The 14,527-nt window shown below is 42.7% G+C and overlaps 1 protein-coding gene across 1 annotated transcript in view; it reads left to right on the top strand.

Moving 5' to 3' along the window:
• The window catches only part of STK39 (serine/threonine kinase 39), a 315,997-nt gene that overhangs the window by 104,784 nt on the left and 196,686 nt on the right, over nt 1-14,527 (top strand). Inside the window, exons 6-7 of the mRNA XM_040229269.1 lie at nt 13,415-13,524; nt 13,790-13,891. Of these exons, the coding sequence (XP_040085203.1) occupies nt 13,415-13,524; nt 13,790-13,891 (212 nt within the window). The remainder of the gene's footprint in view (nt 1-13,414; nt 13,525-13,789; nt 13,892-14,527) is intronic.

Here is a 14,527-nt window from a genome sequence, read left to right as displayed (position 1 = left end):
AGTCTGCCTACGTGAAGCATTAGGGAAGTGTTTTCCCATGAAACACTTATCACAGGACGGTTTGCTTCTTTGTGGTTCTTTTTTTTTTGAAAGGTGAAACTCTAGCTTTAGGGAGTAAAATGATATCTTCTGATTTCTCATTTTGCTGTCAGAAAAGTCTGTGAAATTGTCATTCTCTGATGTTTCAAAGACAGTCAGGACCGCCTCTTCCCACTAATGGGAGACATGGAGTTGCCCAAAGCGGCTGCAGGTGGCTGTCTAGGGCCCAGGCTCCGGAAATGTGGCAGGGCCTGTCTTCTGATCATGAATGCCTTGGACACCATGCCACCTGTGGGTGGGGGCTTCATCCTATCACACCAGCCTAGGCCACTGAGTACCGTTTGCTTACAAGAAGGAATAGATAGAATTGAAAACCAGAGTCTGATTCCGGGAAAGGAGTGTGGGTGGAAAGCAAGTTTTTCAGAAAATGCTCTGGTTCTATCAGGTTTCTCGTGGGGTCTGTCCTTTCTGAGCAGCACAGGTGGTGTGTGAATAATTGATTCCTAATAGTAGATAAGGTGCCGACATATTTATTATTGCCTTGCCTGAAAGATGAGCCGATCCAGTGTTATCAGCTTGATGATATAAATGCCGTCACCCTCACACAATTGCATATCAGAGGTTTCATGGGTGGTAGAGGGAGGAATAGTGTTACAGAAGTCTGTGCTGAGGCTGACGCTTACTCACAGCCCTTCTCCTCTGGGCCTTGGCACCTCCAGTGAGCAGCTGTTACAGACGTATTGCTAATAAGCATTGTGATGATACGTTATGTAAATATATTATAAAGAGATTTTGTACAAACCCGAGTTTCCCACAAAGCTGTGCCACGCGTGTGAATTTGTCTTGCATGACACATTAGAATCACTGGGTCAGACAGTTCTGTGTAGGACGTGATTGTCGTTTTCAGTGTTGACCTTGGACTCGCCTGTCATAAAATACATGATTGTGCGCTCAGCTTTTTCCATGCCACGCTCTTTCTCCCTCTGTGGTGCTCTTCACCTCAGAGATGAGGGAGGGACACCCTGGAGCTGGCTGTACTTGGCGGGCTTCTGGTCAGACTGAATCATGCTGCATCGAATCAGCTGGGGCTCTTCCTACAGTGCAGACTCTGATCCACTAGGTCAGGGGTGGGGCCCAAGATTCCGCATCTTCCAGTGGCTTCCAGATGGTGATGATGTTTCTGGTCTGTGGACACCACCTTTAAAAAAAAAAAAAAATTAAATAGTGTCTGTTTATTAGCTGGCTTGAAAAAACTTTTTTTTAATTGGAAGACAGTTACTTTATAATGTTGTGTTCCACAACAGTGTGAATTAGCCATAAGTATACACACGTATGCTCCTTCCCTCTTGAGCCTCCCTCTCACCCCCCTCCCCACCCCACCCCTCTAGGTCTTCACACAGCACCTGGTTGAGCTCCCTGTGTGATACAGCAACTTCCCACTAGCTATCTGTTTTACATGTGGTCACATATATGTTTCAATGCTACCCTCTCAATTCATCCTACCCTCTCCTTCCACTGCTGTGTTTGGACCCCTCTTTGAATGGCAACAATCTAGGTGAGAATTTTGAAGATTTGTCTCACTTCTATTTTCCTAGAAGTGTATTGTTCCATTTCTGGAACATTTATGTAAGCATAGCCCCAAACAGAAACTATTGGCAAAAAGTGAATTAGGCACTTCTTGCAGTATGTTTTTCTCCCCTTGAGACGCCTGTGCATTTATTTGTTTTGATTTGTGCCTCTGGCATTAAAAGCCATGCTTAATGCTGGAACTGTTTAAAACTCCAAAACTGCACTGTGTGCTGAATTGTTTTCTTGCTGATTTTTACCGAGTCCATTTGGGGATTTCATCGATTTTGGCCTCTGATGCAATGATTAACCCTTAGCAGCCAGGAAGTTTAAATAAACATGGCTGGGCTGGAGAAAGACAGGGGATTGTAAGAATTAAGTAGCCTTTGGGTACACATACCAGAGTACTGTCCAGGGATGGAGCAATATGGACATTTAACAATCTATGTAACATTAGTCAGTTTCAGGGTTGGTGCAGAAGCCCATGGGTAGCACAGAGGTCACGGGCTCTTTCCTACTTTTTGTTCTGCACGTCCTCATGTGACAAGGAAAGGAGCCTTTGTAGGCTGGTTCTGTATTCAGGCAGAAAAATTTCCCACAAGGGTCTATACCATATTCCCCTTGGATCCCATGGGCCAGGACCAGGGCAGACCCTCAGACCAGTCACCAGACGCCATGATTAACTTAGCCCTTGTACGACTGATCAGGATGCTGGTAGAGAACAGGGTGTGGATGTTGGGTAGGCAGCCAACAATGTATGCTGCCAAGGACTCATATTCTGAAGAAACTACCACATGCGTTCTGTGCCCCTCATTGTATAGCTTGTGCAACTGTTGCTCAGAGAAGTTAAATGGGTGAGCAGGGAGTGTAAATGGGATCACACACAGGCCTGTTTGATTCCAAAGTTCCTTGTCATGGTAGAAAGGTGGCTCCTCCCTCCTAACAGTGGCCCCCGCCTTGGTTCCTCTACTCTTCCCGGTAGTTTCGGGGCCCTTGATGGGGCCGCACTGGGAATCATCAGGACCCCATGGTGGGCCTCTGAACAGGGGCCAGGTATTTCTCCCCAAGTGTGTCACTATTTGGCCTCTGACTTAGTTATGCTGATACTCATGGTCCGATGAAACACCACTGTTGGAGAGAAAACTTTGCCTTTGAGCAAAGTGGCATTATTTCAAGAAGGAAACCAGCCCAGTGAATGTTGGCGGCCACTGTGAATGTAGGTCTTGCCACATCCTGCCTTGGCCCCCTGGGTCCTGGGCTGTGCTTCTTGCCCTGGATTTTCCAAGCGCTAACCCGGAGGTGCAGCATCCCCTGGAGGACTTGAGGCATCCTCTCTGCCCGTCTGAGTCCATGCTGACCCGCACTTTCTCTTGCCTGGTTTCAGGGATTCCCAGCAGGCACGAGGCGATGCTTCCCTTGGCGCCCCCTCCCCTTCCCTGCTGTTTCCACACAGACTTGGCTTTTAGTGCCTGGAGGCCTGATGACTCTCTGAAGATGGCAAACCTCCAGGAGAGTGAAAAGTTGTTTCTATTTAATTTATAAACAGAAATAAAGCAAGCAGAAAAACTGGTAGAAAAGGCTGGGCTTAATTATACATTTAAAAAAATAAAATTGAGAAACAGTAATTGGGGCAGTTAAAAATGTGAAAAGTGCCGTGCTCAAGGATGTGATAATGGGGTAAGTGTCGCAGTCAGAAGGGAACAATACTGGAAAACTGTTGGCTTCCACATACAGGACGAATTATGTCTGAGGATTTTGCCTTGTTTTACTTCAGATGCCTTGTGGGGAGAGAGTTTAGTTAGGGCTGTGATCAGAGCAGTGCTTCAGAAAGACAATTGGATTTGTAGTTGGAGGAGGCATGCCTCTGATTCTGTAATCGCTAAAGCCTTCACTTACTCTGATCTATGTTTTTACTCTCTCACCAAGAAAATCAGAGGGTGGAAAGGGCACCTTGGAATTACTAGCAAAGAGAGGATGATGCCTTTAACATAATTTTTCTATTCATGTTGTTTAGATCATGTAATACTCACTCTATTTAATGTCATATTTTCCCATGTTAGCTCTCACTGAAGACTGGTATTGTGTTTAAATCAAGGCTCTGTAAAGTTAAAGCTACAGCTGCTCCAGTTGGACATTATTGTGCTTGCCCGACGCTTCCTGAACATAGATGGGGAACACACCATTGACACACATTTTCCTATTGGGTTGGCCAAAGCATTCGTTTTGTTCCATGAGAAGGCTCTAGTGGTGCTTTGTCTTTAACTTCATTTGAAATAGTTTTGTTAGCTTGTATTGTGACTGCTGTTATATCAGTGTGTATTAAAAAAAAAAACTTAACAAAATTGAACTTTTGTGTAGCCATTTTAACGTTGAAGGTGAAATAAAAATAGCAACATTTCCAGCATATAATGCTTTATTATTTCAAGAGAGGTTAAAAATGAAGCTGAAATGAAAACAAAAAAGATTTGTGCAGTGATGGCTAAGGTACTATGACTGATCAAATATGTCAAAAGTGGTTTGCAAAAGTTTTATGTTGGAGATTGCTTGCTAGATGATGCTTCACTGTTGGGTTGACCCGTTGAAGTTGATAGTGATCAAGTCAAGATGTTAATTTTCTGGGACAAAAAATCAACATTATATCATCTGGGAGATAACCAACATACTCAAAATATCCAGATGACGTGCTGAAAATCATTTGTACCAGCTTGGTTGTGGTCATCCTTTTGTTTGGGTTCCACGTAAGCTAAGTGGAAAAACCTTCTTGACTGTATTTCTGCATGTGATTCTCAAATAAATGAAGAAAATGTTCTATTTTTTAAAACAAATTGTGACAGCAACGAGAAGTGGATACTGTACAGTAAGTAATGAGGAGTGGAAAATGATGGGGTAAGTGAAATGAACCACCACCAACCACACCAAAGGCCAGTCTTCATCCAGAGAATGTGATGTTGCATATATGGTGGGATTGAAAGAGAGTCCCCTATTTTGAATTCCTTCTGGAAAATCAAACGAGATTAATTCCAGCAAGTACTGCTCCCAATTAGGTCAACTGAAAGCAACACTTGATGAAAAACATTCAGCGTTAGTCAACAGACAATACATAATCTTCCATCAGGATAATGCAAGACTACATATTTCTTTGATGACTAGGCAAAAACTGTTACAGCTTGGCTGGGAAGTTCTGATTGATCCACCGTATTCACCAGACATTGCACCTTCAGATTTCCATTTATTTTGGTCTTTACAAAATTCTCTTAATGGAGAAAAAATTCAATTCCCTGGAAGACTGTAAAAGATACCTGAAACAGTTCTTTGCTCAAAATAATAAAAAGCTGTGGGAAGATGAAATGATGAAGTTGCCTGGAAAATGGCAGAAGATAGTGTAACAAAACGATGAGTTCGTTGTTCAATAAAGTTTTTGGTGACAATGAAAAATGTCTTATTTTTACTTTAAAATCAAAGCTTTTGGCCAACCCAATAAAAAAACAATATACAAAACTAAATACGTTGTTTAAAACAAAACAACTGTCCATACAATTCCTAATAATTAAGAAAATATTTCTTAATTCTATATTATACTCATTACTATATTTTGCATAATTTAAATCCTAATGTGGTTCTTTGTATGTTCTTTATTCACCAATGTTGGCGGTATTTCATTTTAAGGATACCTGTGGGACTCATGAAGACTGGATGCTGGCAGCCCTGAAAATGTTCCTGGGTGTTTAGAAGTACATTTCAGTTTCAGGAGTAAAGTTTTGAGTCTGTCATGAGAAAAATAAAGATAAAACCAGAATCAAACCAAATTATCATGGGATTGTTTTTGATATAAATATGACATTCAGGATTAACCAGAAAGCCTCAAACTAGTTTTTCTATGTTGGGTAATCACAACTAGATTTTTACACAGGGATGAGCTCAGAAGCTGTTCAGTATTAACCCCGTTATTCCTTTTTTATATTTTCTTTTTGGTACTGAAGAATATACTGAATTTCCCCACAAAGGAGCCTGGGGCTGTGTGGCCGAATCTCCTCTGTGAAGGACTGTGCATTTTGTTCAGACCTTCAATAACTTGCTGTGTGGTCATTGGCAAGTCATGTCATGTTTTTTATTTTTTCCTTTTTTTCAGTTCCAATACTCATTAAATGATCACATTTTCTTAAGAATTTGTCTCATCCCATCCTTTTACAGTATCTCCATTCAAATATAGACCCTGTTGATTTTATTCCTGGGCAGTGCCTGTGGTCTTCCCTGTGTCCAGTCTTTCTCCTTTCCTGAACATCCCTGCAGGATTACTTTCCCCCAGTTCTCCTCTTGACTGGAGAGAAAGCAACAGCAGTCTAGGGTGGTAAATGGATCAAGTACAGTTTCCCGTACCTAGAACTCAGACTGTGTGGTTGGGCTCTTTGATAAGCTCAGTGCCTCTTGGGTTTTTCCAGACCTTGAGGAAAGAGAGGTTCCAGGGCCCTGCTAGCTACTGTGACTCTTGCTTCCTCAAACCGCCAGCCAGCCACTTGGAGATCTGCAGGGATCAGTATCTGTTGCAACCTATTTTGAATACATTTTAGGAAGCTCTGAGCTATCAAATGTTGATTCCATTACTCTCTAGCCAAGTGTGGAGTGGAATTAGCCTTTTTTTTTTTTTTCCCTTTCGCAGATGTTAGTAGGTATTATAAATGTTAGGGGTAGGTTCGGGTGGGCTTCTCACCCGTAGTATCACTCCCAGGTTTTAAGGAAATGAAGTTTCAGACCAAATTTTGCCATTCGTTAGCAAGCAAGAACCCTAAAGGTTCACAGTTTGTTCCGTAAGATCAAGGAGATTCCTGTTCTCTGGCTTCCTGGGTGAAAAAAAAATTTACCTGAAGCAGACATGGCGGCATTCTAGATGCAGTGTCCTTGTACACTTGTACTTAGCATCTAGAATCTAACTAGACAGGAAACTGGTTAGGGGTTTAGCTTACACTTGGGCCAGCTGGCTGCTTTCTTTCTGTTCGTGTGAGACGGAGAGTATATCTAAAATATTTTAGCCACTCTCTGTGTGCTCACTACTTTGACTTTCACCAGTGAAAACCTGTTTCTAACATGCATCATGCCTGTCAAAAGGTGACTGTTTTCCCCAGCGATAGCCCCTTTTGGGCATTCACCTGGCGCCTACTCATCTATACTTACATATGGACAACAAAAATAATTCTAACAGCTGCCTCTGGCATCCTGAGTCAAGTGCTGCCAGACTCTGGGCTCAGAATGCCAGTTGACCACCTGGGTTGCAGTACCACAAATATAGCATCGCATGGTATATACTGAAGTATTTTGGGTAAATTTTAAACATAACACAATCAGCAGATTAGGTTTTTTTAAAAAATCTATTTATTTACGGTGGCGCTGGATCTTTGGTGTGTATGGGCTTTTCTGCAGTTGTGGGGAGCAAGGGCTGCTCTAGCCGCGTGCTCGGCCTTCTGGTTGTGGGGCTGTGTGTGGTGGAGCACGGGCTCTAGGACATGCTCGCTTCACTACTTGCGGCTCTTGGGCTCTCGCGCACAGGCTCAGTCATTGTGGCTCGCGGGTTCAGTTGCTCTTTGTCCTCTGGGATCTTCCTGAATCAGGGACCGAACCCGTGTCTCCTGCATTGGCAGGGGGGTTCTTTACCACTGAGCCACCAGGGAAGTCCCTGGCAGATAAGTCTTGCAGGCTAAATCAGGTGGATAGAATTGCTTTATTTTACTTTTCCATCTTTTTTTTTTAATATACTGAATTAGTATATTAGTATATCAGTATATTAGTATACTGAATTAGTAACAGCAAAAACGAGAGATTTTATTAATACATCAAGATTGTGATGTTTTGCTTTTTCTGGGAAAATGGGGACATCTGCAACACCAGAGCCCTTTTCCTCTGTGACAACTTTATCCTCCAGCTGAATAGTCAAGGCTTGATTAGAAGACATAGACAATGGGCTCCTGGGAAGGGCCCTGGACTTCCTAATGCCCTCCTCCACTGAGACGGCTATCAAGTGCCTTTCATCATTGAGATCATGTTGTTGGTTTTCAGGACCCTCTCCCCTCCTTCTGTTCCTGCCTGGGTTCCTCTGGGTGTTTGGGGTTTTGAGCCTTGCAGCTGTCAGACAGTTTTTCTTCTTGGCTCAACACTTGCGCTTTGGTCATTGCTGCTTTGTCTGGAATGTCATTCCCTTTTGGGCTCATTTGTCCAGATCTCAAACCCATCTCCAAGGCCGGGTCCAAGGCCTACTTTAAGATGGAGACTTGCACGACTATTACAGTCCTCGCTCCTCTGCTTTTACACAGACAGCAGAGCACAGCATTTGATGCTCCACGTTGTTCTGTTTCATATCTTCTCCCTCCCTGATGGTAATATTCCTAAGGTCAGGAAGCTTAGCCTTCCTTTTTTTTTTCCCCTTTGCCTGAGTGGCGTGTGGGATCCTACTTCCCCAAACGGGGCCCAGGGGTCAAACCAGCATGCACTCTGCAGTGGAAGTGGGGTCTTAACCACTGGACAACCAGAGAAGTTCCAGCATCACCTTCTTATATTTTATACCTACCACTGTAAAATCATTAATCTTATCCCCTCAGCCCAGTTAAAAGGCAGAGAACAGTAGCTTATTGATCTACCTAAAAGACGCTTACTCCTTGGAAGGTAAGTTATGACCAACCTAGATAGCATATTAAAAAGCAGAGAGATTACTTTGCCAACAAAGGTCCATCCAGTCAAGGCTATGGTTTTTCCAGTGGTCATGTATGGATGTGAGAGCTGAGTGCCGAAAAATTGATGCTTTTGAACTGTGGTGTTGGAGAAGACTCTTGAGAGTCCCTTGGACTGCACGGAGATCTAGCCAGTCCATTCTGAAGGAGATCAACCCTGGGGTTTCTTTGGAAGGAATGATGCTAAAGCTGAAACTCCAATACTTTGGCCACTTCATGTGAAGAGTTGACTCATTGGAAAAGACCCTGATGCTGGGAGGGATTGGGGGCAGGAGAAGGGGACAACAGAGGATGAGATGGCTGGATGGCATCACCAACTTGATGGACATGAGTTTGAGTGAACTTTGGGAGTTGGTGATGGACAGGGAGGCCTGGCGTGCTGCGATTCATGGGGTCGCGAAGAGTCAGACACGACTGAGCAACTTAACTGAACAATTATTTTACAGTATTTTTATCCATGGTAAAAAGAAATAGGGGAGTGTTATAAATGTGAAAATAATGTAAAAACAAGCATTACCAGGAAGCCTGAAAACAGAGATCCAGAAAAATTAAGTGCCTTGCTGGAGTCACACAGTTGGGGAATAGCTTAGTGCTTGGTCTAACCACTTATCTATCTTGTACCTGGTCCCTTAGAGCTGTGCCCATTTCCTGACAGCTCTGCCACTTTCTAGATCAGGTAGCAGCACCCCAAAACCCTACAGATCATCCCCAGGGCTCAGCAACGTTCACATATCAAAACATGACAATTCCCAAAGTCACTGAAGTTGTACATCACAAATTAGGTAAAGGTGATGAATGCATGTTGAAATAACCACACCTAAACAGAGCAGCTGTGGAAAAGCCCCGTGGCACCAAGAGCTAGGATGCTAAAGATGGTTCTGTCATTAATGAGGACCAGCAGAGTGTCCTCTGCTGATGGTCCTGCCCTTAGTGGAGGGAACATTGTGTCCAGATGATGATGCAGAGGCAAAGGCATCATCCAAGCGCAAAGGCTGCACTCCTGAGCGTAAGGATGGTGATGGGTTCAGGCAATTAAAAGTAGGTAGTTTAGGAGGGCTGGGCTCAAGGCTGGACTTTCCAGGTGGCGCCAGTGGTCAAGAACCTGCCTGCCAATGCAGGTAGACTTGGGTTTGATCTCTGGCTCGAGAAGACCCTATGGAGGAGGGTACAGCAACCCACTCCAGTATTCTTGCCTGGAGAATCCCATGGACAGGGGAGCCTGGTGGGCTCTGGTCATGGGGTCGCACAGAGTGGGACATGACTGAAGTGACTTAGCAAGCACGCACAGGCTCAAGGTCGTAATTTGGGAGTAGTGATAGATGAGGTCGGGGAGGAAAGGACAGTCAGAGTTAACGTGTTGTGCTGAGGGATGCTAACTTGATTCTGGGAGAGCAGGGAGCCTTTAAGACTTTTAAGGAGCCTTCAGTTCTGTGACATAAAAGGGTCTGATTGCTGGAGGCTAGATCTGGGGAAAGCAGGCCACTGGTGAATTAGAAGGTAGCCACAGGAATCTTGGCTTAAACCAGTGCAAGAGCAGTGGGGAAGGAGAGAAATGGATGGATTCAGAAGACGTAAGAGCCTTTCGTTAAGAGAATGACAGCATTCTTTCTGGTTTGAGATGCAGTTATTCCTGGAGGCTGGTGAGCTTTATGTGTAGCCTTTCATTCCCCGTTGCCAGGGAAATGTTCGTGGTTTCTGACCCACGTGTATCTGGCTCCACTCCCTTGAGCTGTCTAGCGGTCTCTCTCAGCAGCCAAGGGCGCTCTTCACTGATAGTGCCCCCATCCTCTCCTTCCACTTGTCTCATGTGAGCTGTCTACACGGAGCATACCTGCCTTCCTGTTTACACAAGCACTTCAGTCCAGAAGTTCTCTTTCTCAGTACGTATAAGTCTTTTTCTATATACATTGGCCATACTTAGGAGCGAATTGTACCCTTATTTTGTAGTCATAGGGTGAGCAGATGTTAGGATTGGTGTTTTCTGCTTGTGGAATTCTTCTGAGCTTTTAAGACGTTTAATGATCTGTTTATAACTTAAAAGGGAGTGTTCGAAGTGGAGGCTGTGAGTACATATGTGAATCAGAAAAATATTTTGAAGAGGTATTGTCAGTAATGAATTACAACTGTACATCTCTCTCAGCTATTTTTGGAGCTTTAAAAAGGTCTAATCATATGGTATTTTTAAGGAATTAAAAAATTAATGTTAAGAATGGATTTTTAATCTAGATTATATCTTTTAGGAAGATATATGTTTATTTGGGTGTAGAGTTGCTTCAGCTCCATGGAAAACAACTTATTTTTCCTTAAGGCAACTTCTACCCACATTCTTAATTATTTATAGATGGTATGTATTTATTTAATATTATCATATTTTAAAATTAGTTTAATAAAAATGGAATGTTGGGTTCACTTTTAAACTTCTTTTCAGAAATATAAGTGAAGTTGAAATTTATATTTTGGAAAGCCTTATCTCGTATTGTCTCTTCCTCTAGCCAATATGGAAGATGCTTACAAAGGAATAACTCCATCTAGCTCTTCTGTTAGAGAATGAACGTTATCTCCTGCTGCTTGCAAGAGATTGGTTCAGTGGTTTTAGAGGTTTCTTTTCACAAAGTTTGATTTTTTTTCTGACTGTAATGTAAGAGTTAAAATAGAGTTTGGCGCATGTGTGCAAATTAAACTATATGACATTTTCGGAATATACCTTTGCTCACTATTAACATGAAAGTAGCAGTTGGAATAAAGACTCCCTTTGTCAATTTTTGCCCTTTTACTTGAAGTTGTAATTAATCCTCTTGGGAGTGGAGTACATTTAAATGTAAATAAAATGAAACATTCAACAGATTTCAACTCAGAGAACTGGTTCCAGTGTTATTGCGTAACTCAGTAATGTAGGTCTAACACAAATGCCAATATTTGACCTTGGTTTGTTCTTGATGCTGTTCTTTGGTAATTGCCGTCATCTGGCAGTCACTAGAGGGCCCAGCTATGGAGAGTTATGTGAGAGCAGTTTGAAGGGGTTCACACTGTGTAATCTGCTACAGTGTTTTGAGGTATTGACCACCCCCCCATTTTTATTACTATTTGTTGTTCAGTCACTAAGTCTTGTCAGACTCTTTGTGACCCCCATGAACTGCAGCATGCCGGGCTTCCCTGTCCTTCTCTTTTTCCTGGAGTTTGCTCAAATTTGAGTCCATTGAGTGGGTACCCTTATTACTATTTACCTGTCTTTGAATTGGCTCTTACTGATAGGTCTGTACTAGCTCCAGATAGTTGATCCTTTAACTTATTAATTAATTTTAACCATTAGTAAAAATCTAAGCACAAATTCATGAATTAATAATCATTGGGTGTTCCATCTCTATGAGCTTCTCAGATGCTGCAGTGGTAAAGAATCCACCTGCCAATTCAGGAGAGGGAAGAGATGTGGGTACTGCTGATTTTAAGCTCAAGTCCATGTTAGCATCATGACCTAGAAAAAGCTTCAGTTCAGTTCAGTCGCTCAGTCGTGGCTGACTCTTTGCAACCTCATGAACTGCAGCATGCAGGCCTCCCTATCCATCACCAGCTCCCAGAGTTCACCCAAACTCATGTGCATCGAGTCGGTGATGTCATCCAGCCATCTCATCCTCTGTCATCCCCTTCTCCTCCTGCACCCAATCCCTCCCAGCATCAGAGTCTTTTCTAGCAGCAAACCACTTAAGTTCCCTCCACTTTGAAAATACGTGTAGGAATAATACGGGCTTCCCTGGCGGCTCAGACGGTAAAGAATCTACCTGCAGTGTGGGAGACCCAGGTTTGATCCCTGGATTAGGAAGATTTCCCTGTAGAAGGAAATGGCAATTGACTCCAGTATTCTTGCCTGGGAAATCCCATGGACAGAGGAGCCAGGCAGGCTACAGTCAGTGGGATCACAAAGAGTTGGACACAACTGAGCAACTAAGCACAATACAACATTCCCTCTCTACTTTTACATATAAAACCGTTTTTGTATAAATGCAGACACATATACAATATGCTTAATTAATTTATTGCCTCACGAGAAGAACTTCCAGTATATGATGGATATCAAGAAGAGTATTATTTCATTCTACAGACCTTTCTATCTATACCTATGAAAATTATCCAGAAAGCACACACTGGAAAGAAAACAATCTTCGCTGACTGGGCTTTTCATTTGTGTTGACTGCTGCTGCTAAGTCGCTTCAGTTATGTCCGACTCTGTGCAGCCCCAGAGGCGGCAGCCCACCAGGCACCCCCGTCCCTGGGACTCTACAGGCAAGAACACTGGAGTGGGTTGCCATTTCCTTCTCCAGTGCATGAAAATGAAAAGTGAAAGAGAAGTCGCTGAGTCCTGTCCGACTCCTAGCGACCCCATGGAGTGCAGCCTACCAGGCTCCTCCGTCCATGGGATTCTCCAGGCAAGAGTACTGCAGTGGGGTGCCATCGCCTCATGTAGACAAACCTGGGCATGTTGGCTTTATGTGTCTGGGTTTGTGGATTTGCCATTACGTTTTTGGCTAGAATGTTACAGAGCACTGTTCAAGCAAGGGCTTGGGAATGTGGAAGTTGGATATTATTCGTCCTTTATTTCAAAAAATAAATCCATTCCCCGAACATTGATGTTGTATAATTAAAGAGGCTAGAAAATAATCATAATAAAAGAAAAACATAAAAAGAAACACGTGCTAGTTTTACTGTCTTCAGTGTTAATAAATGATTTTCTAAAATGAATCATAGCTAAAAGCTAAGATCTTTTTTCTAAAAGCTAAGATCCTTTATAGTTAATTTAGGGCTTTGGGAAGGTGTTTATATTTTTACTGCAAACTTTTATGTTTGGTTAAGACTTGTGGTGCCTTTTTGGTAGAAAACATAAGTTGATATGCTGAGCTTTTGGACTGGGCTTGCTGCCCTGTGATGAGGGCATACTCTGAAGTGTAGGGGGTGGCAAGTGGCAGGAGTGCCCTGGTGTCTGGCTGAGACAACTCCATCACCACTGTGAGGCCCGCCAAGAATAGAGATTTCATAAATGCAAAATTTTGTACGCTATAATGTCTTATATAAAATAAGGATGATATTTTTTTCCCTTTCAGATTTTGGGGTAAGTGCTTTCTTAGCAACAGGGGGTGATGTTACCCGGAATAAAGTAAGAAAAACATTCGTTGGCACCCCGTGTTGGATGGCTCCTGAAGTCATGGAACAGGTAAAAAAAAAAAAATAATAATAATGTTTTGATTGACACAGTATAGTTGTACATATCATTAATACACTAACTTTTCATTCAAATCAGTCCTTTTACTAGAATGCATAATGTAAGGTTTAATTCCCAATCGCTGAGCCTCAGCAAAGTAATATCAAAGTTGAGCACACAGAGCCGTGGACTTCTGACATAGTACGGAGCCCCCTGCCCCCATCATGTGTAACATGCCTGCCATATAATTGTGTTTTTTCCCTGCTTCCTTTCTTAGGTGAGAGGCTATGACTTCAAGGCTGACATGTGGAGTTTTGGAATAACTGCCATCGAGCTAGCCACAGGAGCAGCACCTTATCACAAGTATCCTCCTATGAAAGTAATTACTCTTGGAAATAACATGTCGGGTTTGAAGGATGATTTAACAGAATCCATTCGCTAATTCTCTTTAACATAGTCATTTTTTCTGAGGCCCAAGGAGAATTAATGGAGGGATGCAGCTGAGTTAAATGTCGTCTGATGTTCTCAGTGGACAGAATGGAATAAAAGCAGCCTGGTCCCCAGCCTTGAAGCCTGCTTTACATTCATAGCACAGAGGAATGTGGTCAGATTGGCCAGTGGAGGTTGATAGCTGTGACAAATGCTGGCTATTACTCTCTTTATGGTAGAATACCCCTGACTCCCCAAGAAAAATCTAAAAATAGGTTATAGTGATATCATCTTTACAGATGGATTTCCAGATTTTCAGGCTTTTGTTTTTTGCCTTTCCATGATCTATAACATTTCCCTCTTGTTCTCATAGTGTCCTGTTGGTAATTCATCTGAAGTAAGGGAGCCCAGTGTTTTTAGGAACTAACATACATTTGGATACTATTTTTAGATTTTTTTGTTATTCTTTTAACTGGCCCACATCATCATTTCTGTTAGTTTTGAGGCAGTGGTATCAGGACTGTTTTATCCAACTGGATTTTGTTTTGAGGCTGAAGTAGCTTGAGTGGAAATTATGAAGGTATTT

Source organism: Oryx dammah, unplaced genomic scaffold, assembly GCF_014754425.2.
Source record: "Oryx dammah isolate SB20612 unplaced genomic scaffold, SCBI_Odam_1.1 HiC_scaffold_27, whole genome shotgun sequence".
Taxonomy (NCBI): Eukaryota; Metazoa; Chordata; class Mammalia; order Artiodactyla; family Bovidae; genus Oryx; species Oryx dammah.
Note: the sequence above shows the minus strand (reverse complement) of the source record. Positions and strands in the feature narration are given on the sequence as shown.